This window comes from Tursiops truncatus, chromosome 6 (assembly GCF_011762595.2).
Source record: "Tursiops truncatus isolate mTurTru1 chromosome 6, mTurTru1.mat.Y, whole genome shotgun sequence".
In the NCBI taxonomy this organism is placed as follows: Eukaryota; Metazoa; Chordata; class Mammalia; order Artiodactyla; family Delphinidae; genus Tursiops; species Tursiops truncatus.
The window spans coordinates 98,444,121-98,471,032 of record NC_047039.1 but is presented as its reverse complement, the minus strand read 5'-3'; the positions used below and the strand labels follow the sequence as shown (position 1 = coordinate 98,471,032).

Below are 26,912 nucleotides of genomic sequence, written 5' to 3'. Positions count from 1 at the left end.
TCAATTAAATCCATCTTGTTTAATGTATCATTTAAAGTGTGTGTTTACTGTTTATTTTCGTTTTGGATGATCTGTCCATTGGTGAAAGTGGGGTGTTAAAGTCCCCTACTGTTATTGTGTACTGCCGATTTCCCCTTGTATGGCTGTTAGCATTTGCCTTATGTATTGAGGTGCTCCTATGTTGGGTGCATAAATATTTACAGTTGTTATATCTTCTTCTTGGATTGATCCCTTCATCATTATGTAGTGTCCTCCTTGTCTCTTGTAACACTGTCTCTTGTATTTTAAAGTCTATTTTGTCTGATATGAGTATTGCTACTCCAGCTTTCTTTTGATTTCCATTTGCATGGAATTTCTTTTTCCATCCCCTCACTTTCAGTCTGTATGTGTCCCTAGGTCTGAAGTGGGTCTCTTGTAGACAGCATATATATGCGTCTTGTTTTTGTATCCATTCAGCAAGCCTGTGTCTTTTGGTTGGAGCATTTAATCCATTCACGTTTAAGGTAATTATTTATATGTATGTTCCTATGACCATTTTCTTAATCGTTTTGGGTTTGTTTTTATAGGTCCTTTTCTTCTCTTGTGTTTCCCACTTAGAGAAATTCCTTTAGCATTTGTTGTAGAGCTGGTTTGGTGGTGCTGAATTCTCTTAGCTTTTGATTGTCTGTAAAGGTTTTAATTTCTCCGTCAAATCTGAATGAGATCCTTGTTGCATAGAGTGATCTTGGTTGTAGGTTCTTCCCTTTCATCACTTTATGTATATCATGCCACTCCCTTCTGGCTTGTAGAGTTTCTGCTGAGAAATCAGCTGTTAACCTTATGGGAGTTCCCTTGTATGTTATTTGTCGTTTTTCTGTTGCTGCTTTCAATAATTTTTCTTTGTCTTTCATTTTTGCCAGTTTGATTACTATGTGTCTTGGCGTGTTTCTCCTTGAGTTTATCCTGTATGGGACTCTCTGTGCTTCCTGGACTTGGGTGGCTATTCCCTTTCCCATGTTAAGGAAGTTTTCACCGATAATAACTTCAAATATTTTCTCTGGTCCTTTCTCTCTCTCTTCTCCTTCTGGGACACCTATAATGTGAATGTTGTTGCATTTAATGTTGTCCCAGAGGTCTCTTAGGCTGTCTTCATTTCTTTTCATTCTTTTTTGTTTATTCTCTTGTGCAGCAGTGAATTCCACCCTTCTGTCTTCCAGATCACTTATTCGTTCTTCTGCCTCCGTTATTCTGTTGTTGATTCCTACCAGAGAACTTTTAATTTCATTTATTGTCTTGTTTATCATTGTTTGTTTGCTCTTTAGTTCTTCTAGGTCCTTGTTAAACATTTCTTGTAGTTTCTCCATTCTAGTTCCAAGATTTTGTATCATCCTTGCTATCATTACTCTGAATTCTTTTTCAGGTAGACTGCCTATTTCCTCTTCATGTGTTAGATCTGGTAGGTTTTTATCTTGCTCCTTCATCTGCTTGTGTTTTTCTGTTTTCTCATTTTTCTTAACTTCTGTGCCTGGGGTCTCCTTTTTGAAACCTGCAGGTTCGTAGTTCCTGTTGTTTTTGGTTTCTGCCCCCAGTGGCTAAGGTTGGTTCAGTGGGTTGTGTAGGCTTCCTGGTGGAGGGGAGTAATGCCTGTGTTCTGGTGGATGAGGCTGGATCTTGTCTTTCTGGTGGGCAGGTCCACGTCTGGTGGTGTATTTTGGGGTGTCTGTGGCCTTATTATGATTTTAGGCAGCCTCTCTGCTAATGGGTGGGGTTGTGTTCTTGTCTTGCTAGTTGTTTGGCATAGGGTGTCCAGCACTGGAGCTTGCTGGTCGTTGAGTGGAGCTGGGTCTTAGCGTTGAGATGGAGATCTCTGGGAAAACTTTCGCCGTTTGATGTTACGTGGGGCTGGGAGGTCTCTGGTTGACCAGTGTCCTCAATTCGGCTCTCCCACCTCAGAAACTCAGGCCTGACACCCGGCTGGAGCACCAAGACCGTGTCAGCCACACGGCCAGACAAAGTTCAACCAAAGTTGTGATGCTTATTTCCCTTGTAGGAGTCCACATGATATTAAGAGGCACCATGGGGGGAGTATATTAATAGCTACCATGTCTTGGGTCTTACGATTACCCTTCTTCCCTTAACAACATCACCTCCTGGCAGGTCCTGAGGAGACCAGGCTCCTGTGAGAGAGAACTGGACCCCACAGTTCCCCAAAGCTGAAGCCCCAGTTGGTCCTGAGGAGACCCAGCTTCCGTTAGTGTGGACTCGACCCCCGGTTGTCCTGAAGCCCGGGCCGTCAGCATGGACTCAGCCCTGCGTGTTCCAGTAGCCAAAGACCCAGCAGGTCCTGAGGAGACGGGCCTCCTGGCAGCTGTCCACAAAGCCCCTATTCTTAAATTAAGCAATTTAAGGTTCTGAGCAATGAACCTGGCAGGAGAGACATAAAGATGGTAAAGGTGGGATCCCTTCCCTCAAGCAGCTCACTGATTATTAAGAAAAATAGGTATCCGTACAAAAATCTGAAAGTGGGCTGTCAGGGGCTCCTGTTCCTTCAGGGTCCATTTATCTGGGAGTGTTGGCTGTCTATGGTTGGCATGATTTTTGACAGTTGCGTGCCTGTGTCTGGTTGCTAATGTACTTATTATCACTGCTGGAAGATATGATGCATTTACTGAGATGCTACCACATTGCAGACACTGTGGTAGGCATTGCGATACAGTGGTGAGCCGAAGACGCAGTGCCTGCCCTGAAGGAATTTACCATCAAGTTACTAGATTCTAGTGTTTGAATAAGATATTTTAGGAAGCATAACAAATGTAGGCAGTCTTTCTCCCTAGAGGGAGAGGGATTTACACTTATGATTAATCTCAGTGAGTGACGGGAAACAAGGAAACAAGTGGATTTCTATGCAAAAGAAATAGCTCCTATGCTAATATTAACATGATGAAGAGCGCTCACTTTGGCATCACTGCAGTGATGCAGCCCTGCCAGCTCGTGGGCTGGGTAGGAGAGAGCAGCAAGGAGGTATGAATGTAGGGACGCACTGTGAAGGCCTCAGATGCCAGGCTAATCAGTGTGGACCACATCCTGTGGCCAGTTGCTCTATAACAGCTCAGGGGGTTCCACCATGGAGTTAGATAGGAAGATGTGCCTAGCCTCCCTCATCTCACAAGGAAACAGACAATAGAAGAGATCAGGGGTAAGAGGTGAAAATGCTAAGGACATAGAGTACACAGGACTGCATGCTGTTTAGTTGCTATAAAGGAGGAAGACAGAAGACTGAAAGTTGACATCTAGGTTTCTGGCCAGTTTAAATGGCAGTGCTTTCAATACTTAGGGGAGCCCAGGAGAAGGAGGAAGAAGAGGCTTTAAGGAGATGGTAACGCCTCCAGTTTTGAACATGTTAGTTTGTCATACTCATGGGATATTCAGAGAGAGATGTCCGGGAGGTTTGGGCATAAAGGTTTGCTCCAAATAAGAGCAGAGTGGATAATAGAAATTTGGGAAGCATTGTTCTAGACATGTTAATCAAAGCCTTGACATTAGATGTGAATAGTAAAGCCAAATAGTGAGACTCGTTGGGGGCTCAGGATATAGTCCTTAGAATTTCTTTGCTGGCCCAGCACTCTCCTTGCCAGGCAGATCCAATCTACTCATTGTACTGTGACCGTGAAATTGTCTTTAATTTTCCCAGGCAAAACTCCCCTTCTCATCTTGTGCCCTCTCTACTAGCTCTTAGCACAACTTGCCTTGCATTCTAATTAGCTGTGGATAAGTCCGCCTTTGCCCCCTAGCCTGTAAGCTCCTGCAGAGCAAGAACTATTCTTATTCTGCTCTATGTGTGTCTCACCTAGGAGGTCATCAGTAGATGCTTGGGAAATTAACTTGAACTGATCGGCCTCAAAGTCCGTGAAACCCTTCTAGATGGCAGACATTGTATATACACTATGCCACACACATGATCATCACAACCACCTGTGAGCTGTCTGTTATTATCCTCATCGTGCACATAAGAAAACCGAGGTTCAGAAATTGAAACAGGTCACACAGCCAATGAGGGCTGAAGGCCAAATTTGAACCCAGATGGTCAAACTCCAAAGCCCATGCTCCTTTCCCTAGGCCCTATGAATTCAACAACACAGTATCTTCTCGGTTGCTTCTAGCATGGGTAGAAAGTTTAGTATCATCTAAATATTATCGAACATGACCAACCTAATTGAGAGGGGAAGAGTAAGAATTGCCACAATTTTGAGGAAGTTTTTTTCTTTTCGTCTATACCAAAAGGGATAAATAAGCTCATTTTGCAGAGAGTTAAACAAAGACCCAACAGGGGACCACTGAGCTGTCGCTACAAGCACAGAGGTTGGAAAATGTGGTTTCTTTTTCCAGCTTCTCATTTGGAAAACAACAGAATTCCCAAATTCCATGCTATTCCTGTTTCCTCACCTCATGGACTTATGTATCTTTGTGTGTGTGTGTGTTACTAGGTTTGCTGAAAAGCCCAGTGAACAAGACGGCCCTGATGCTGATCGCTGTGAGCTCCTGCATCCTGGCCATGGTGTGTGGCAGTCAGATGTCCTGTCCACTCACTGTGAAGGTGACTCTGCATGTGCCCGAGCACTTCATTGCAGACGGTAAGAGCTGAGCGTCGGAGATGCCCCACATCTCCTCGGCACCTTGCACCCCTGTGTGCTCCAATGTTCCCCATGCGTGGCCCAACCTCAGAATTATATTACTAAAAAAGAGAGAGAGCATCCAAAGACCTTAAGAGGTCCTTATCTCTGAAAATCCTGGATTATTTGAATGGAACTAAAGACTGCTTTTATTCCATGGGCAAGGGTAAGGTTTGTTAATAAAGAAAGAATTCCAATGTGCGTGCAGAAAGATTGAGCTACTTCAGAGAACCTACTGTTTTCTTATCATGCGTGTACGTCCTATGCCTAACTAAAAATACCTCCCCGCCCCCCAAAATAGTCTTTCCTATTTAAAAAATACGGCAAAGAAGACTGTATGAGCTTTGTTGGAACTTCCTAAGTGTCCTGGATTGTACTCATATCTCATTCGCTGTAAATGTCCTTTACAAGCATGTTATATCCTACCATTTACTCCTCACCCAATTAGTTTGAATTAATGAGACACTGTAGTTGCTATACTCATTCACAAAGCATGGTCCAAGAAGCTGATTAAGGTGCTTGATATCTGTTGCTAAAGTGCCCTCCAGAAAATTGTTCCAGTTTATATACTCCAGCAGAATGTGATGTGTTTCCCAAAATGCTTGGCATTATTATTTATTTATTTATTTTTACAATTTACATATATTATAACTTTTCCTTTACATACATTACAAATGACAGAAATGTATCCATTTTGGGGAAGAATTTTTTTTTTATTATTGACGTGTAGTTGATTTACAATGTTGTGTTAATTTCTGCTGTGCAGCAAAGTGATTTGGTTATACATATATATACATTTTTGTATTCTTTTCCATTACGGTTTATCTTAGGATATTGAATATAGTTTCCTGTGATATACGGTAGGACCTGGTTGTTTATCCATTCTATGTATAATAGCTTACAACTGCTAACCCCAACCTCCCATTCCATCCCTCCCCTCCTCCCCCCCCCCCCCTTGGCAACCACCGGTCTGTTCTCTATGTCCATGAGTCTGTTTATGTTTTGTAGATAGGTTCATTTGTGCCATATTTCAGATTCCACATATAAGTGATAACATATGATGTTTGTCTTTCTCTTTCTGACTTCATTTAGTGTGATCATCTCTAGTTTCATCCATGTTGCTTTAAATGGCATTATTTCCTTCTTTTTTATGGCTGGGTAGTATTCCATTGTATATATGTACCACATCTTCTTTTTTATTATTAGTTTTTATTGGAGTACAGTTGATTTACAAAGCTGTGTTAGTTTCAGGTGTACAACAAAGTGAATACATATATACATTATATATATATACGCACATGCTCATTCTTTTTTCAGATTCTTTTCACATATAGGTTATTACAGAATATTGAGTAGAATTCCCTGTGTTATACAGTAAGTCCTCATTAGTATTATTAAATGTATTGAAAGTTATCGTAAATATAATAAAGAAGAAATATTAAGTATGCAGCTTAATGAATTTTTACATGAGTTCACCCAGATCAAACATAAAACATTTCCAACACCTTCAGCTTCCTTACGCCCCCTCCCAGTGAATCCCATCCCAGGGATAACCACCCTTCTAGCACCATATTAGTACCATTATTATTTTTTAAAATCTTTTTCCCATTGGATATGTATCAGGTGTTTTTGAGATCCTTTATATATGTCAGCCATATTTTAATGCAACTTGATTTTATCTCTAATTTTTTAAGTTACAGTGTTCACAACTTAGCACCAATCCCTTCAGTATGTTCTGTGCAGAGTGGAACTTTCACCTTTCTCTCCTAGACTTATACTAAAGCATCCTGTGTTTACTCCTACTTCACCATAGTGAACTAGCCCCTACTTTATTCAATTATATTTTTATTGAGGTATAGTTGATGTGCCATATTATATAAGTTTCAGGTATACAACATATTTTGCACAATTTTTAAAGACTATATTCCATTTATAGTTATTGTAAAATACTGGCTATATTTCCTGTGTCATACTATATATCCTTGTAGCGTATTTATTTTATATGTAGTAGTTTGTACCTCTTAATCCCCTACCCCAGTCTTGCCCCTCCCACCTTCCCTTTGCCCTCTGGTAAGCACAAGTTTGTTCTCTATATCTGTGAGTCTATTTCTCTTCTGTTATAATCACTAGCTAACTTTATATTTTAATTTTTATTTCCATTTTTCAATTGAACTGCAAGTAAGTTTAGTATTTCTCATCTTATATGCACTCAGTTGATTTTTTGACCAAAGCAGAAGACTTTTGGTTCATCCCTATCAAATCGTATGTGCACATAAGACAGGAAAATATGGGAATATGAAATGGCAGAAGCCTAGCAGAAGTAGAAGGGACAAAATTTACTGCAGCAGCTAGGCACGTAGGCTCATGGAGCTTGGGACTGGAAAAATCGCCAGGACCTGGGTGTGGCTGGAACATGGGATGGGAGAGTAAGAGTGATGAAAACCAATAGGGCAAAGTTTGACCATTTTTGGAGGCATGTGCACTTACTTTTTATCACCACCAGTCACTATTCATTAATTGTAGAATGTTAGGTCTTAGAGACATCCACATTTTGAACATTTATTTTCACGCATGTAGAAATGGAGCTCCTAAGAGGCTAAGTAACTTGGTCAAGGTCATGATTAATGGCTGAGATCAGAGACTATAGAATAATACAAACAAAATTCAAATACTTGCCCTATTACCTGCCACTTCTGTAGCCAAGTGAATTATTTACCTCTCTGAGTCTCAATCTCGGCATCTATAAAATGGGGATGATAATAATACCTATCTCATAGGATTATTGTGAAGCCTACAATTCCGTGTTTATCAGATTTTTAGATAGCAAGTAGGTGGGAAATAGGATTACCCAAGAAAACTGTAAAACTACTGTGGTGGCTTCAAAGGATAGACAAAAATGTGGTAAATTAAAAGGTGCCCTTTCCCGGTAATTCGTATTCTGATCTCTGTCATAAACTTAAAGCTTTATAGCTACATGTAGACTTGTCTGCTTCTGCCTCTAGACTGGAATGTCTGTGAGGCAAGAATATCCCTGGTGACAAACACACCGCATGGCCTGTGATGGATGCTCAATAAGTATGTGTTGAATGAATGAACAGGGCCTAAATTAAAGCAGAATTACGAAAAGTTCTGTGGGATTCTTCTACCAGATGTCTAAGCAGAAAGGGGAGACCGAGTGAAGGAAAACTAAGGCAGAGGATGCACAGAAGTCAAAAAACTTGGAAATAACCATGGAATATACAAGATTAGAGACACAATTTAGGGGGATCTTCAGGAATCCAGAAAGCAACCAACACCTGAAGTCAGGTGGACAGCTGTCTAATAGTTCTAGGCAAGCAGACCTTCCACAGCACAATCCCAGTGCCTCTTGTGGGTGGATAATCTCTGTGCATTGCTCATTCCATTCTCCCAACAGAAAATGGGGACCCACTTTCTAGGAGTAGAGCCCAAGTATTAATATTCTCAATAAGAACTTGAGGTGATCCCTTAACAGAAGTTTGAGAGCTGCATCAGTATCTCTTTACGTGTTACTTTCCTTTCATCTAACAGATTAACAACTCCTTGCGATCTCTTGGAGCCCTGATAGGGGCTTTGGTTTCTTCCATCTTACACTTGATCAATGCTGTATTAATGGAGCTGCCTTATGGCAATTCCAGTGATTGCCTATAGCACTGAATACCATGTGAATGGTCCAATATGAGTTTTATAACAAGGCAGCTCTCATCACATGGATTTGGGTTTCACCCAAATTGCCCTACAGGTGGCATTATTGATGAATGGTTATTGGTTAACATTAAAAGCTCATAGGAGTGGAGATGTTAGTTTCTTCATCCCTCGAGGCTCCCATTGTATAATATGTCAGGACATATTCACCAAATATCCTGGCCCTATAGTAAGCCAGTAGAAGAGACAACATTTAAAGGAATAAGCTGTCTAGATGAAATGGTTCCACTCCAGTGTAGATAGATAACACTATACCTAGAGTTCTCTGTTCCATTTTGTTCTGGTAGTTGTGCTTTAAGAAGCACAGAAGGTCAGTGATATATTGGAAGGCATCCAAAATAAAGGAACTGCAGCCAAGGGATTGGAAAAACATTGTCAATACCTAAAAACCCCATAAGGAAAGGGTGGAGGAAGATCATTCTATAAGAAGAGTTGAAGGAACTAGACAAAAAGGGAGCTTAGAATTATTGAGCATATCTGTTATGAATATGGCAGTGTTCAAAACACTTTACATGGAGTTACTAATATAATGCTCGTATCAGAACTCTGAGGCAGGATTTAGCATCCTCTTTTTGCATAAATGGAAGGTAGTTTTTGGAGATGTTAAGTGATTTGGCCAGATTAACACACAGAAGTGAAGCAAGGTATGAAAACCCAAGACTACCTGAACCTCTCATCCAAGTTTTTTCCATGTCCCATGCTTCCACAAAATTGACGATGATAATTATCATTTGTCTTGAAAAGGGAGCAGGCTTGTTCTGGAAGTCCCCAGGAAGCAAAATTAGAGCCATATGGGTGAGGAGGGTGGTCAGAGATGGGAGAAGATTGAGTCTTAATCTGAAAATGTCTTCCCTTTCTAAGCTTTAGTCTCATGTATAAAGTGGGGGGTTATAGCAGTACGTATCTCCTAGAGCTGTTGTGAAGAATAAATGAAATAATGCTCATAAGGCTTTCAGCTCAGTACCTGAGACCTAGTAATGGCTCAATAAATCATATACATGTTAGTAGTTGTGATAATACTTTTTCAATATTGGAAGGGGGTCCTTGCAAGGTAATGAGTTCCCCATCATAGGGAATTTCCTGAAAATAGATGACCACATTTATTTCTATGAAGCCATAGAAGAAAAGTGAAGGAATGTGTTTGGCTAGGGTACAAAATATTTTGCATCAGAGCCATTTTATCAGACTATACATTTTTAAAACACTTAAATTTTTAGGACCTTTAGAGTATGTTTGTTTATTCTTTACTTCCTCATCCGTGAGTATCACCCATTCTTTGCCTAGGCTCAGAAATGGAGTGAGACCCAGGAATGGGTTATGGCCAGTGATGTCTCTTGACTAAATACACCCTGCTACCCAAGCACAGACGGTGTTCTTTATGTTGATATGCTCATTGCATAAACATCTATGCCAAAATATCTGTTTGTTAAGGTCAAGTTAATGTGTTAGCCTTGACTTTTGGGTTGGACTAAGGTGTATTCAAGTCTTCTCTATTCCCTAGGACTGAGGAATTGGGGATTATGGATTCCTTACCAGCCTATGAAATCCTCAAGTGGAAATGTTCATCATTAGGATGGCCTGGTTCATTAATATGCCACGTGTGTAGCTGCTTTTGAACACAAAATGATATACGATGAATCTTGTTCTACATTTATTTGCTTGCACCCCTACTTTATGCCTTTCAACCCAAGAGAGTGAGCCAGTGTGCGGCTGTGCTGTTAATAAGGAATGAGGTTCATAAGTGACTTCAGAGCAAGTTTGCAGTGATTTGAATACACGGGAGGAGTATTTTCAATTCTTAGAAGTGGAAGTGACACCACACTGAAGGTGACTGCTTAGTCACAAACCACCAGGCTACTTGCCTAAAAAGAGTAGTTCCTTGGATATCTTGCTCTCTGGAATCATCCGGAGCTTTGTTTTAAAATGTTCAGTTTTTATTTCAGACTTCTGAGCACCATGGAACCTGTTCGGGTATAGAAGTGCTCTACAGTATGACCTCTCCCTTTTCCATTCTTAACTCCTTTGCACGCACTTAATACTATTTAGACAGATAGACTGCCTGGCTTTGTATTACCTCATTTCTATGTATCGCAATCCTACCCATGTCTAAGACCTAACTTAATTTTCTCCTTTCTCCAGAAAACCTTCTTCAACAAAACCCCCAAAACTTCTTCAAAGGAAACGCCCATCAGAAATAATCTCTCCTTCCTTGAAAATTATGTAGAATTGTATTTGTATCTTTCTAATAACCCCACAATCTAATTTCCATCACTGTTATTGTTAGGTATGTGTCACTGGAACAACTGACATAGTCCGAAGAACTGGCCTCCTGCATTAAATCAAGCGCCTCTCCAGTCTTTTCTTGACATTGCAAACAGAACAATCTTTTAAAATGAAAAATCTCAACATGTTGCATCCTCCCATAAATCTGTTCAAATACTTCTTTTTTTTTTTTGGGTACGCGGGCCTCTCACTGTTGTGGCCTCTCCCATTGCGGAGCACAGGCTCCGGACGCGCAGGCTCAGCGGCCATGGCTCACAGGCCCAGCTGCTCCGCAGCATGTGGGATCTTCCCGGACCAGGGCACGAACCCATATCCCCTGCCTCGGCAGGCAGACTCTCAACCACTGCGCCACCAGGGAAGCCCTCAAATACTTCTTATTGTACTTGTTATAAAGATTGAACTCTTTAACATGGCCTTTAAGTCCCAGCAAGATCAGGCCCCTGCCTGCCTCTCTAACCTCACCTTATGCCAGTTTCTCTACATTGTTTTCTTAAATATCCTTGGCTGTCTCCTGCCTCAGGGCCTCTGCACATGTCCTTCTTACTCTCGGAAAATTTCTCCCCACTTCCTCAGTTTCTTCGGTACAAATTCCATTCACCGTACAGTGGTTGACCTCCCCTTTCATTTCCCAGTCTCTGTTGGGCCCATAACTATTCTTTCTCCTTGAGCCCTGCTCTATTCCTTGATCGCACTCATTTCTATTTGTAATTATAGTCTTATCTAGTTAATGTTGAGCTCTCCCACTAGGTTGCGAGCTCCTTAAGGATAGACATAATATTTGTTTGTTTTGAACATTATATTCAGCACTTGGGACAGCACCTAAAACAGAGTGCCCCCAAAGCTTTGGTTGAATGAAAATAAATAAATAAATAAAATGATTTTAATAGCTAGTCTGTAATTTCCTCAAGAGCAAAGCCACAGTTTATTCATGCCCTGAACTACTGTGAAGCCTAACGAAGGTTCTGACTCAGTAGACATATAATAAATTATGACTGTGAAATGAGTGAAGGGACAAAGGGCAGGCAGGTGGATGCAGATGCCCTAAGAAGATACATTCTGGGGAATGACGGTGCAAGAAATCTGAGGCTGCCTCCTCTTCTTATGACTGACTTCACTTCCCAAGGTTTTTGTTCCCATCCCCAAAGATAAGAAACTCCAATCAAACTCACATCTCTCCACCTGCAACACCAAAATGAAACAAGCCTTATCACAGAGCCCAGGAAGAGGGGAAAATATAAATTGAGCTGAGATTCAGTACACCCAGGGGGGAGTGGCAGTGAAATACCAATAAACCATATTAATATGCTGAAATCAGGAAGAATAGGTTGAACTCCAACCCAGATGTAATAACTATACGTGAGAGAGTGCAGGAGAAGGCAAGCCTAGGTTTCAGTCAGAATTAAAATGAGATCTGTAATGAAACTGGTAATATAATTATAAACTGTGAAAACATGTTCCCTTCTCCCTCTTCTTGTACTTAATGGACAGCTTGCTAAGCAATGGCCTGGAGCTGGTGCTGGGAGCTGTGGAGAGCCCCTAGAGTGGATTCTGTTGGGTTTTTTTCCCCCTCAAATCTCTTCATTAGAAAAGTCTAAGTCCAGAAAACCATGGAAGGAAAAAATGCTTCAAGCTTCCTTAAAGAGTAACTGATCCCCAGGTTAAAAGTGACAGGGGGCTTGAGGGGAGAACAAACCCCGGAAAACCATTCTAAGCAGCTGAACACGTTCAGGCTTTTCAGGATGTCACAGCAGCCATTTCAGTTGCGATGTTTAACGGCACTTTGTGCTATGGTGTTCACCTGGCTTCCTACCAGGTTGCATTGTTACTAATTTCCCTTCTTAACAAAAGGTATAACTGAGTTTGACATCCAAATTTGGAGACTAATTTCTGTGTTTTGATAGCAGATCAAGTCCAAAAATATATTAGTAGGAACTAGAGGCAGAGGATGGCTGCAGGAGGGTAGGGGAATTTCATTTATTCTCGTTAATAATTCTGCTGTTGTGAGCAGAAGCCCACTTTGACTTTTTGACTAGGAGGAGAGAATGGCAGGTGGGAGCTTTGATGGGATGGAGCTCAGGACTATGGAGTTAGATATGCCATCATGGTTGGCTTGGTGTTTGCAGAGTGGTGTGGGGTTGAGGCAGTGGTGCAGGGCTGGGATAGAGAAGGGCACGTGGTACAGAGGTCAGGCGCACTGATCTGTGACGCAGCGGGTGTGAGTTCTACTCCCGCTTCTTCTGATTTCTAGTTTTCTGACCTTGGCAATATTAATTCACCCCCCGCTTCTCACTTTTCTTTCCAAAAGCAGTGTTGATACTCCTTGCCTCAGCTGAGTGTGAGTGGGGCTGATGAGTGTGCATGCACTTGGCCAGCTGTGAGAATAGCTCTGATGATGAGAACGTTGTGCTTTTCCCTTTCTGTTTGTTCAGTGTTTTATTATTTTTGAAGACAAAGACGTTGAGAAGAGGTCTTATCGTGTATGGCCAGGTAAGAAGAAGGTACAATTTTAGAGAGGCTTAGCTTGGCCCCAAGGAAGAAATTAAATAGTTAAAAATTCATGAATAATATCACCACTTCTTGATTCATATCTAGTGCCTGTTACTTCCCTTCCTTCCTCCCTCCTTCCTATGGTCAGCAAATATAGCACATCGCCTTCTCTGTGGCATGCTTTGATGCTCAGGGATGCAGATATGGAAGAAACAGTATCTCTGGCCTCCCCCAGTTTGGTGGTAGTAAGACACTACCAAGCAGATGAAATAGGAAACACGTGTGGTAAGAGTCTTAACGGGCTGTGCAGTGTGTGCTATGGGAAAATAGGGGAGGAACAGCCAAGTACCCCAAGCTGGAGATGGTTTGTGGTGCTAAGGAGAGGATGTCTTCAGGAGGTGCTACCTGAGTTGGGTCTTAGAGCCACCGGTGCTTCCCTGGAGGTGGGTGAGGATGACACAGGCTTTCCAGAGCGATCATGGACACTTTTCACTGCATCCCTATAGACCCTGCTGCTCAAGCCTCCTGGTAACTGTGATAATAACAACACTGTGAATTGGTAACATTTACAGAATATTGCTACGTGCCAGGCCCCGTGCTGAGTGCTTTGCAAAGCATTGCCTCATTTAATTCTATTACCACATGTGGTAGATCCAGGCATTTTCCCCATTTTAAATTTAAGGGAAACTAAAGCTGAGGGAGTTTATTGGACCACCTCAATGTCACACAGGCAGGAACAGGTTGAGCAGAATCATTTCAAATTAGTGGCCACAGGATGTAGTAGACAGAGAATTATTCAATGACAAGATCAGGTTCTACCTCTGCCACAAATTCACCTTGACTTTGGGCAAATCTCTATTTCTCCAGGCTTTTTCCAGATTTTTTCATTGGAAAATGTGGGAAAGGGAACAAGATGGTCTTAAAATTCCTCCCTGGCCTAACATTCTAACAGTAGAATGAGAAATACTGGGGCTCAGAGTCCCTCTTTACTCATCCCATTAGGTATGTGACCTCCAGAGTATTTATGCAGTCATTCCATTAGCATCCTCAGTCCTCTGCTTTCTGACTCTTGTCTGGGACAGTCTGTGGCTAGGCAGCCCCTGAGCGAGGATCTTGGGAGCAGAGGCAGCTGAGCAAACCTTTCACAGCCCACAAGTTGCCATTTGAAGAATGCTTAGAAGGATCACAGCCAAGCTTGTGCAGGGACCGCAGGCTCCCAGGGCTGCTGGGATGAAACAGAAAGTGGTGGGGAGCTGGGCCGTGGTGGGAAAGATGCCTGTCAGTCTTTAACTGCAGCAGCTTCAGCTGCTGAGGGACCTTGAACATCTCGGATGCCAGCAAGAGCACGGGAGGGGGAGGATGCATCATATTCAGAAGGAAGTGATGAGATGGGAGGAATAATTAAAACCTGTGTATCCCTCCTGCTTCTCTACCTCCCCCTGCTCATTCCTCCCCCCTTCCCCCTCCCCACTCCCGGCCTGTGGTGCCCAGCAGAGCCTTGCTGTTTGGCTTTCCTCCCTAGCCACGCCTCCGAGTTATCCAACCCAAATATATCTGCAGCTGCACATCCTTGTTTTTTTGTTTTGTTTTGTTTTGTTTTTTTGTTTTTTTTGGCTGCTGTAGGCAACTTCCTGGAGCTCTGCTAAAGTCCCTGGGCATCTCACCCTTACTTGGAATTATTCCCAGAGCCCGGACCACCCCTGAACTTTCCATGTCTTCCCTCCGCTGCTTTCACCCTGATTCTCATTTGGACTTTATCAATGAATCCATCCATCAAGACCGTCAGCTGACACTGCTGAGTGTCTGCTCAGTGCCAGGACTCATACTCTAGAACTCACTCAGATACTTATCTGCACTAAGGGAGTGTGAGGTAGGGGAAAGAACAGGAGATTTAGGAGCAGAAAATCTCCAGTACGAATCTGCACTCCTCCACTTACTAACTATGGATCTTGGATGAGTCACCTCACTTCTCTGAACCATCAATTTCACCATCTATAAAAGTACAGCTCTTCGCCTCTACTTCACAGGGCGTTGATGAGGTTGAAATAGAAAGCAGTATGAAAATAGCCTGTAACAGGTGCTCAGTAAATGCTAAGCATGCCCTCAAAGGGATTGCACTTGTTATTTAAAGTGATTGGATACCTATAAAGCAAAAGACAACACTAGAAGGCAGATCATAATCTGGACCAGGAGGGGCATATAGTTAAGAGTCAGCAAAGGCAGAAATAGAGACACAGTTGTAGAGAACAAACGTATGGACACCAAGGGGGGAAAGCCGCGGGGGCTGGGTGGTGGCGGTGGGATGAATTGGGCGATTGGGATTGACATGTATACACTGATGTGTATAAAATGGATGACTAATAAGAACCCGCTGTATAAAAAAATAAATAAAATTAGAAAACAAAAAAAGAGTCAGCAAGATCGCCAGGGAAGCCTGGTATTTTCCACTGGCCAGATCTGGGTAAAGCTTCAAGGAGCTAGAGGCTTTAATTTGCCTTGGATTTGTCCCATCGGAGGAAGCTGGATGGACAGGGATTGGAAGTGAGACTCTCTGCTTTGTTGGAGATGATGAGAGAGAGTGAAGACAAGAAGGATGACCTTCCAGGCAGAAGGGACAGTAAGAGCAAAGGTGCGGCAGGAGCAGACAGCATCCAGAGCATCTGCGGCTCTGTGGGGCTTGAACGGGACTAAAAGGAGGCGCAGATGAGAAGAGCAAGGGTCTCTGTGCTGGGCTTTTACCGTGGAGGTGGTCGGGGGTCACAAAGCCGCTAAAGGGTTGTTGTTTTTTTTAAAGAAGATGTTGGGGGTAGGAGTTTATTAATTAATTTATTTATTTTTGCTGTGTTGTGTCTTCGTTTCTGTGCGAGGGCTTTCTCTAGTTGTGGCGAGCGGGGACCACTTTTCATCGCGGTGCGTGGGCCTCTCACTATCGCGGCCTCTCTTGTTGCGGAGCATAGGCTCCAGACACGCAGGCTCAATAGTTGTGGCTCATGGGCCCAGTTGCTCCGCAGCATGTGGGATCCTCCCAGACCAGGGCTCGAACCCGTGTCCCCTGCATTAACAGGCAGACTCTCAACCACTGCGCCACCAGGGAAGCCCCCGCGAAAGGGTGTTAAGCAAGGGAGTATAAGTAAGGTAGTTGCTTAAAAGACAATGCAGTATGGCAGTTCAGAGTTCGGGCTGTAGAGTCCGATGTATCTGGGCTCAACTGCTGGTTCCATGACTTACTAATAGTTATTTGATATTACAAATGTTACTTAACACTCCGGTGTGTTTCTTAATCTGTGGAGTGGACATAATAATAATAGCTCCCTCTTAGGAAATTTAAATGAGATAATATCTCTCTAGTATTTAGTAGAATGTGTGGCAAGCACTAAACACTGGGTAATACTTGTTTTTATTGACATTATCATCTTCATCACTCTCTCCTAGTCTAAGTTAGTCTCCCTCGTAAATGATCCTGAACTTTTCTTTTTTGCACTCAGCACATTCACACTTGCTTATTTGATGTCTAATTTGGTTAAGAGTCTGAGCTGTAGATGCACACTCCCTGAGTTCAGTACCTGGCTCTGATATTTCCTAGTCATGAAGCATTGAGCTAGTTATTTAATTTCTAAGCCCTTGTTTACTCATCTTTGAAAGGGGGATGATGACAGTAAACCACCTCAAAGGGCAATCAAATGATTGTACATGAAGCACTTGACAAGGACTCGGCACATCGTTGAGACCTGGGAAACAATACCCCTGATAATGCTGCTTTAAACCCCTAAGAGCTAAGACTGTAGCTGCCTTGTTCTTGTGGAGTCTCCAGTACACAGTCAGGGTTCAATACAGATCTGTGGACAGACTGACCACAGGGTAGAAGGTGAGTCTGAGGGCCCAAGACAGAAGGCAAGCAATTTATTAGGGGGCTGTTACATTTAGTCTATATGGTAATGCCTGAACAAGGGCATTAGAAGTGAGAGTGAAGATAAGGGAGTCCTATGGAACGAGAGCGAGGAAACTTAGCAGCTCATTGCAAGGAGAAGCCAAAGAGGGAAAGGAGTCAAAGACTACTTGACATCTGCCACCTGGGATCCCTTAGAGGCGGGTGACCGCAGACATCAAAATAGAAGTATGTGCCAAGCTGTGAAGTGCATGAACACCAACGGCAGAGTGCATGGGTTCAAGTCCTAACTCCACCTTCCCTATGATGCTACTTCGTCTTCGGAAAAACAGGGATGCTAATGCACCGGGAATCAGACCGGGACCCTGGGGATTAAGTGGTTGTTAAATGCAAGAGCCTGGCCGTGGTAAACACACCCAAAAGCTAGCTATTATTACTATTCTGCTCACGCACCAACTTTCCTATGTGAGATCAAGAATCAGGTGCGCACCTCTTGGTTATGTTTGTAGAAAAGAAGGAAAGAAAAATACAAGGAACTTTGAAGAACACACGGTCTTAGGACCTTTACAAATCCTACCTGGTTGGAAATTATTAGTAAGAGGTGTCACTGTGCTCTGTGAGCAAAATTAATTTGCCAGATCTCTTAAGGCTGCGCTCTTGAAGGTTTGAATCATTTGAGTAATATTTCAGGTGAAGTCTCACCACAGTCTTCGGGCCAGGATGGAGAATGGAGAGAGTGATCAGTCCTGGCCCTCACACAGGTGCTGACGTGACCGGAGAGTGTGAAGGCTCCGGGGGTGGCCATTTCCTGAAGAGACTCCAATGCAGCATTAACGTGCTGGGCATGCAGGCTGCCATGGAAGCAGAGGCTGGAAGGGAGGCCCAGGGGCCCAGTGATTGGAGCTGGTGTCACATTTGAAATATGGAAACAATTAACAATGGCAGCTTCTGCCTCAAGAGAGAACGTAGGTGCAGGGGTGAGGGCACACAGTGGCCATGTGGCACATGGCAAAGCAGCCAGCTTGGCAATTTTCTAAATTGTAGAATGTGAGAGCCAAAAAATACTTTCAGCCTCATCTTTGCTCGTTTCCTGTCTCGTTAGCACTCCAGCCAAATGAAATGGCTGTTTCCTGAAGGCCCAGGCTCTCTTTTATTCCCTCTACAGCCATTCCTTTCCTGTCATCTAAATCCTCTTTTCCCTTCACTCCACCTAGCTGCTGCTTCCTAGTGCTTAAATGTTCAGCTAAGATGTGACCACCTTGACTTTGCAGGGGAGACAAGGGCCCCAGCTCTGTGCCTCCAAAGCTCCCTGTTTCATCTTCACCACAACCTTGATGATGGTCTGTAGTAACTGTCTAGTTATCCTGCAACACTACTTTCAGGCAGGGTCTCTCTCCTCCACCTTGATAGCCTCCAAATTTTGTCACAGTATCCAACAAGGAGTGGGACCTCTGTATTTTTATTTTTTTTTCTTTATTTCTCTGTTTTTAAAAAATTTATTGGAGTATACTTGCATTACAATGTCGTGTTAGTTTCTGCTGTAGAACAAAGTGAATCAACTATATGTATATATACCCTCCGTCTTGAGCCTCCCTCCCAACCCACCCCCATCCCACCTCTCTAGATCATCACAGAGCACCGAGGTGAGCTCCCTGTGCTATGCAGCAGCTTCCTACTAGCTATCTATTTTACACGTGGCAGTGTATATATGTCAGTGCTACTCTCTCAATACATCCCAACCTCCCCTTCCCTCCCTGTGTCCACAAGTCCATTCTCTACATCTGCGTCTCTTTTCCTGCCCTGCAAGTAGGTTCATCAGTACAATTTTTCTAGATTCCATATAGATGCATTAATATACAATATTTCTTTTTCTCTTCCTCATTTACTTCACTCTGTATGACAGACTCTAGGTTCATCCATATCACTACAAATGACCCAATTTCATTCCTTTTTATGGCTGAGTAATATTCCATTATATATGTATATATGTCATATCTTCTTTATCCATTCATCTGTCGATGGACATTTAGGTTGCTTCTATGCCCTGGCTATTGTTATAGAGCTGCAATGAACATTGGAGTACATGAATCTTTTTGAATTATGTTTTTCTCAGGGTATATGCCCAATAGTGGGATTGCTGGGTCATATGGTAGTTTTGTTTTTAGTTTTTTAAGGAACCTCCATACTGTTCTCCATAGTGGCTGTATCAATTTACATTCCCACCCACAGTGCAAGAGGATTCCCTTTTATCCACACCCTCCCTGGCATTTATTGTTTGTAGATTTTTTGATGGTGGCCATTCTGTCTGGTGTGAGGTGATACCTCATTGTGGTTTTCGTTTGCATTTCTCTAATAATTAGTGACGTTGAGCATCTTTTTATGTGTTTCTTGGCCATCTGTATGTCTTCTTTGGAGAAATGTCTATATAGTTCTGCCCATTTTTTGATTGGGTTGTATTTTTTTTTTTTTGATATTGAGTTGCATGAGCTGCTTGTATATTTTGGAGATTAATATATATGACAAACCCACAGCAAACATTATTCTCAGTGGTGAAAAACTGAAAGCATTTCCTCTTGATCAGGAACAAGACAAGGGTGCCCACTCTCACCACTATTATTCAACATAGTTTTGGAAGTCCTAGTCATGGCACTCAGAGAAGAAAAAGAAATAAAAGGAATCCAAACTGGAAAAGAAGAAGTAAAACTGTCGCTGTTTGCAGATGACATGATACTATGCATAGAAAATCCCAAAGATGCCACCAGAAAACTACTAGAGCTAATCAATGAATTTAGTAAAGTTGCAGGATACAAAATTAATACACAGAAATCTCTTGCATTCCTATACACTAACAACAAAAAATCAGAACGAGAAATTAAGGGAACAATCCCATTTACCATTGCAACAAAAAGAGTAAAATACCTAGGAATAAAACTACCTAAGGATGCAATAGACCTGTATGCAGAAAACTATAAGACACTGATGAAAGAAATTAAAGACAACACAAACAGATGGAGAGATATACCACATTCTTGGATTGGAAGAATCAACATTGTGAAAATGACTATACTACGCAAAGCAATCTACAGATTCAGTGCAATCCCTATCAAACTACCAATGGCATTTTTCTCAGAACTAGAACAAAAATTTTTACAATTTATATGGAAACACAAAAGATCCCGAATAGCCAAAGCAATTTTGAGAAAGAAAAATGGAGCTAGAGGAATCAGGCTTCCTGACTTCAGACTATACTACAAAGCTACAGTAATCAAGACAGTATGGTACTGGCACAAAAACAGAAATACAGATCAATGGAACAGGATAGAAAGCCCAGAGATAAACCCACACACATATAGTCACCTTATCTTTGACAACGTAGGCAAAAATATACAATGGAGGAAAGGCAGCCTCTTCAATAAGTTGTGCTGGGAAAACTGGACAGATACATATAAAAGAACGAAACACTTCCTAACACCATACAAAAAATAAACTCAAAATGGATTAAAGACCTAAATGTAAGGAACTCTGTAGTTTTAGATCTATTTCCCGTTCAAGACATCAAAACAAAACAAAAATAAAAACAGGGCTTCCCTGGTGGGGCAATGGTTGAGAGTCCGCCTGCTGATGCAGGGGACATGGGTTCGTGCCCCGGTCCGGGAAGATCCCACATGCTGCGGAGCGGCTGGGCCTGTGAGCCATGGCCGCTGAGCCTGTGCGTCCGGAGCCTGTGCTCCACAACAGGAGAGGCCACAACAGTGAGAGGCCCATGTACTGGGGAAAAAAAAAAAATCTCAAAAGCCAGTCTGAGACATTTACTATGTTATTTTGATGATGATCCGTATTGCAGTTTTATTTTGAAATCCAGAATTAGATCACATGATCTGACAGTGGGATGGCCTCTTTAACACAAACCTCAAACCCAGGAAACATAAGCTGAGTGGTTTCCAAAGCTACATCAGAAATAGAATGGGGGCTGGAGAAGAGAATTCTCACTGAGGTTGATCTCAAAGGAAGGATTCTTAGAGAAGGGAGAGGTTGAGTTGAACATTAAGGGTGGGTTGGGCTTGAACATTCATCAACCCCCTCAAAGAATTTGTTTGAGGAGAGGATGAGACTGGTTTGTGCAAAAGGAAATTGAGCTCAGCTTTTCCCCCTCCCTTATCAAGCTGCTGAGTCAGCCCTCAGCAGCTCCCAGTCTCACACCTTCCCCATCCTCACGCTCCCAGTAAGATCCATCTGTACAACAAGCACACACTTATGGCATATCGGGTATTTCAAATATAACGTGAGACAGCAAATTGGCCTTTGGAGCCCTCCAGTCACCTTTTGAATTTCCATCCTTCTGCCCTCCCAGGATCGAGCTCACTATTAGAATCCAGATTAACATAATATTGGTTAATTATAAAAATAACCAACTAAAAGTCATCAATGTGCCCCTGATGTGGCAGGCAGTGTACCAGGTGTTTTACCTACTATGTCTTAATCTTTCCAGAACCTATTCACTCGTGGAACAAATATTTATTTCATGTTCCTTATGTGTCCTGGAGCATTAGAGATGCTGTCTTGGAAAAAGACAACAACAACAACACACACACACATTATAAAGACCCTGCCTTCATAATGCTTTCATTCTCAGCAGGAGACATACACCAAAGCAAATTAGCAAAATAATGGAATATGTCGAGGCGATGAAATAAGTGAGAGCTGCTGTGAAAATAATTAAAATGGTGTAAAATAATTAAAACAAAGAGGAGAGTTGGGATGTCATCTCAGATAGGGTGGTCAGAGAGACCTCTCTGAGGGAGGTGGCTTTTCAACTGAGATGTGAAGTGAAGAAGGAAGAAAGGGTACTTCAGGTAGAGGGAACAGCAAACCCAAAGCCAGTGACAGAGAAGCTGGGACAGGGTGGGCATGGCTGGGTGGATGGGGTGAGGTGGGGTTGCATAGGTGAGCAGGAACCGGGTCTTCTGTGGCATAGGCATTCTTTTGCCTTTCCATCTGATGCTCAGAAAAGTAGGGCTCTCATGAGCATTCCTTTGTTCAGAGGCACTTCCTGTCTGCCCCAACTTTGTATGTTTAAATTAAGCTGGGCCACCCCATTCCTGGCCTGTCACCATTCATGAAAAGTTTCAGCATCCCTGCTCTGGTCACTTCTCCCCCTGACGTATCGCTTCTTCCCTCATTTATGGCCCTCAGTTCAGTTCTGTGGCTGCCTGCCTCCTGACATAGTTTTTGCTTCTTTTCCTCTGCCTGTCTCCACGCTGCCCTGAGAACCAGGGGCGGATTGACCTCTCTTTGGGACATGCCTCCCAGGTCCATCCCAGACACAGCCCCACTGCCCACTCTGACTCCATGCACAATGGCACCCACAAACCAGCTCCTCTGACCATCCTGACACCCAGTTCCCAGTTCCCAACTACTACTTGTCACATCATTATTTGAGGTTCATAATTTGAGAGGGATTAGAATTTGACTAAGCAACCTGAGTATTTGAAATTTCAAAGGATAAATGAATTGGTAAGATGGAATTTCAGGCAGTGAATGACGATTATTATTACTTTTTTTTTAAAGAATTTGCCCCCATCTCCCCCTCATTTAAGTCTGTTTTTCAAAACCCTTCTCCGTTGCCATAGAAGATGCTACTTGGGGAATCTCAGGGCACTTTCCCGTAATGGAAATGAGAAAGTGGAAAAGAAACACACCAGCAAATAATGTTCCTTTTTGCCCTGGGATACTGTTTGTGATTATTTCTCAGAAGTGATCTTTAATTGTTTCATCTAAAGAGTATGCCGTCTTCTTTCCTCTGACTCTCTTCCTAGAGGCTTGTGAATTAGATCCAGCTATTAGTAGCACTTACTAATTTCCTCTGAGTCTTGCTGGCTGAAGCGCTGGGCTTGAAACAACTTTTAATTTTGTTTTTAATTAAATTTCAGTTGTTTCAAATCACTCACTTTTAATGTCCTTTCTTTGCAGCCCTCAGAAGCAACAGGAGCTGTGTGTTCTTGTTGATACGCACACACCGTCTGATGTGCATGTATCCATGGCCTGGCTAATGACTGACTCCTGGCTGAGGTCCAGTGCAAGAGCAGGCAATTAAAACAGAAATGAGTCACAGAATGAGCCTTTGTTTACCCTGTTACATTCAAAGCTTAAGCAGGAGGCTCTGTTATCGTGGGGTTTTTTTGCCAAACTGTATTTGAACAAGGCAACATTCCCTTGTATTTCACAAGAGGGTTATCAAATATATGTAAGTAAAAATAGTATAAGAATAGCTAACACTTATTAAGCATTTATTATGTGCTAGGTACTGCTTTAAGGACTTTATGTAGATGACCTCATTTACATTAAAAGTGAGTCATTTAAAACAACGGAAAATTAATTTACATATATTACCTCCCACATTCCTATGAGATTCTTATCCACAGTTTTATAGCTGAGGAACCAAGGCCCATTTAACTGGATCATTTTCTCTGGGTTAGTTCGTGGCTGGGCTGGAACAGGAAAACTGGCCGCCTGACTCCATGGTCCTCCTCTTAAACACTGCACTGGACTCTCCGTCTATAAAAAAACAGGAAGGGCTTCATCATCTAAATGAACTTAAAAACAAAAAATAGAGAAAATGGACTACTTCTTTGCAAAAGTGAAATTATGTTCATCTCTATTTGGTCTGTTATGGCCTCCGGTAAAACCCGATCCTATCGTGTAAATTGTAAACTGCACTATGGGGTTGAGTTCAGATTCACAGAATCCTAGTTTGGGTATTTAACTGCTCTTTCAGATGCTTAGCACTGCAGAAAGGACAATTGAGTTTGAAAGCAAAAGCATAAATACACGCCAGATCTTACACATCCCCTAGTTTAGCTAACATCATTTGCTTTACTGCTGGTCCCAACCGAAAATATTTAGAACCCAATGATTTTCCATCTTAGAACTTCACGTACTTTATTTATTTTTGCAAGAAACATTATTTAACTGATATCACCACTTTGCCTTCTCCTCCCCAAATACACACACGCACACGCACGCACACACACACACGTGCGCGCGCACACACACACACGTGCGCGCACACACACACACGTGCGCGCACGCACGCGCACACACACACGTGCGCACACACACACACACAGCCTGCTGGGTACTCACAGCAGCTCCTTTCTTTCTCCGCAGCACTCCTTATTTGTAGTCCTGTACCTGTTGGTGCATTTGCTTGTTTTATGCTCATTTCCTTGTACATTCACTACCGCCAAGTGCTGTAGTGCTGTGTCTTTTGTGTTCCCTGCTGAGTACCCAGTTCTTCCAACCAGGCCTGGCATATGTATGGCGCTCAGTAAACATTTGTCAACTATGTGAATAAATATGTTCAGACTTAAACTCAGTAACCAGACTGCTGAGAAGTAAAGTGACAGTTAGATGAAGCACAGGAATGAGGAAATGAGGAAACCGAGTCCCAAAGAAGGTAATAGGTCTGCCCAAGCTTACACAGCTGCTGAACAAGATCTGTCTGACTCCAGGAGCTCTCATATCTCTTGCTGTGAGGATCAAGTGAGATATTGCATGTAAAGGTGTTAGACAGTATCTTAAATGCTGGACAAACATTGCCTGTTACTAAGGCTCATTAGTGAGTCTCCGGTGAAATTTGAAGCACTGTTGGAGAATGTAGGGGGAAAACTGTGTGGTCGCCTTCTTTTGTTCCATTTGATAACATCTACGGTGGTGGTCTTCATAGAGCTGAAAGCACCGTTTGTCACTTCATCCATCCGAACATCCATCCATCCATCCAGAATGTTTACTGATTACCTGCTAAGTGCCAGACACCTTGCTAAGGAACCATAATTTGACGATGAGTTAGATATAGATTGTCCCTCCAAAGCTCAGTCTCTTCCAAGGTAGATAAGACATCAACTTGCCCAAACCCTGCCACGTGGGGGATACTCAGTAAGTTTGTGCTGAACTCAAATCCTTTAATAGTGGCAATCGTATAAGGAGAGAGCTTCATATGCAAGGCCATTGGGGCAGAAGAAGGACAGGCCACTTCCAGGTGAGAGAACCAGGGAGGACAAATTGCCTTTGACAGGGACTGGGGGGACGGGTATGGTTAGGAGGATGCTCCAGGTATGGGAACAACCTGAGCAAAGACAAAAGGACAGGTGGGCTAGAAAGGACGTGCGTGAGACGGGGAGCAGAACCATTTAGTCAGCTGCTGCCTTTTTTATCCAGTGCCTCTCCTAGTCCAAGGGAGAGACAACAATATTCCTTAGTTGCCAGGGACAAAAAAATAAATAGCAAGCACATTTTGGTCACCAACTATGTGTTTGACTCAATACTATAAATATATGTATGTGTGTGTGTGTGTGTGTGTGTGTGTGTGTGTGTGTGTGTGTGTGTATTCTTTATTCCTCCCCAAACCTTCTGAAGTTGTTGGTATGCTAGCAGTAGTAGTAGTAGTAGTAGTAGTAGTAATAGTAGAAGCAGCAACAGTACTCTTATTATTAAAGTAATACAGGAGTGATTGTAGTAAATATTAAATATGCCCTCCTTCATAGTCCTAGTCTGTTGGGTTGGTGACTCTCTCGGTGTATATTCTTCCAGAATTTTTGCTACTCCTACACTGGCACAAATACATACATACACACATGCATGAACACACACACACACACACACACACACACACCTCCTGAATTGCTGCTTGTTTGTTTGTTTCAAACCTGAGATAAAATCCTACATATTCTTAGGCAACTTGCTTTCCTAATCAACCATGGACATCTCAGTATGGTATGTGGAGTATGTGATAGGTATCATTGTCTCCATTTTATAGAAGAGGAGCTAGGACTTTCCTGGTGGCGCAGTGGTTAAGAATCCGCCTGCCAATGCAGGGGGCACGGGTTCCATCCCTGGTTCAGGAAGATCCCACGTGCTGAGGTGCAACTAAGCCAGAGAGCCACAACTACTGATCCCGCATGCCACAACTACTGAAGCCTGTGCGCCTAGAGCCCGTGCTCTGCAACAAAGAGAAGCCACTGCAGTGAGAAGCCCACGCACCACAATGAAGAGTAACCCCCGCTCGCTGCAACTAGAGAAAGCCCATGCACAGCAACGAAAACCCAATGCAGCCATACATAAACAAACAAACAAACAAATAAATAAAATAAGAGGAGCCCTCAAAGTCAGATAATGGGCATATAGTTCATCAGCTGGTGAGTGGCAGGGTTGAGGCACCAACCAGTTCTTTCTGATTTCAGAGCCTGGCTCCCGTAAGCTACACCCCCTGAGAACAGAATGAAAGAACTCATCCTTCACATGCCATGTACCAGAAATGTGGATCCCAGTCATCCTATATCCTGTTTGAGCCTCAAGACCTTCATTTGGTCCTCACATAAAAATCTTACCCTTTCTCTCCTCACCTTTCCCAGAATTCATAGTAGGCTCAGCTGGTGCAGGGCTGGTGGCTGTGGACGCTGCGGTGAGCCTAAACTGAGCCTCCTCTGTTATGTTGTCCAGGTACCAGTATTCTGTATTTAGGCAGCTGTTCTCATCTCCGCCAGATGGTGAAATCTGTTTCATCAACATGACTGTTGAAACGCCTGATTTTTGGAAGCCTTGCCTCATGTACTCCTTTGTAGCATCATAAAACAATTAAATTTAGGCTTAGCATTAATTTGAATTATTGTCCGGTTTCCAGAAAATATCTTCTGGAAATGTCAAGAGGAGGTATTACATGTCTTTGGAAATATTAAGTATTGAATTACAGTATTATGTCACTTTCCCCCTGCCATTTCTCTCTCGTTCACACACACACAGCATGGTCTGATCTATGTTGCAGGCACCACCGTGAGAAACTCAGTACGTAGGGAAATAACCAGAGATGAATATTGGCAGAGGCCAAA

The 26,912-nt window shown here is 42.7% G+C and overlaps 1 protein-coding gene across 1 annotated transcript in view; it reads left to right on the top strand.

Moving 5' to 3' along the window:
• The window catches only part of ASTN2 (astrotactin 2), a 986,509-nt gene that overhangs the window by 373,724 nt on the left and 585,873 nt on the right, over positions 1 to 26,912 (top strand). Inside the window, exon 6 of the mRNA XM_033858475.2 lies at positions 4,464 to 4,610. Coding sequence (XP_033714366.2) covers positions 4,464 to 4,610 — 147 coding nt within the window. The remainder of the gene's footprint in view (positions 1 to 4,463; positions 4,611 to 26,912) is intronic.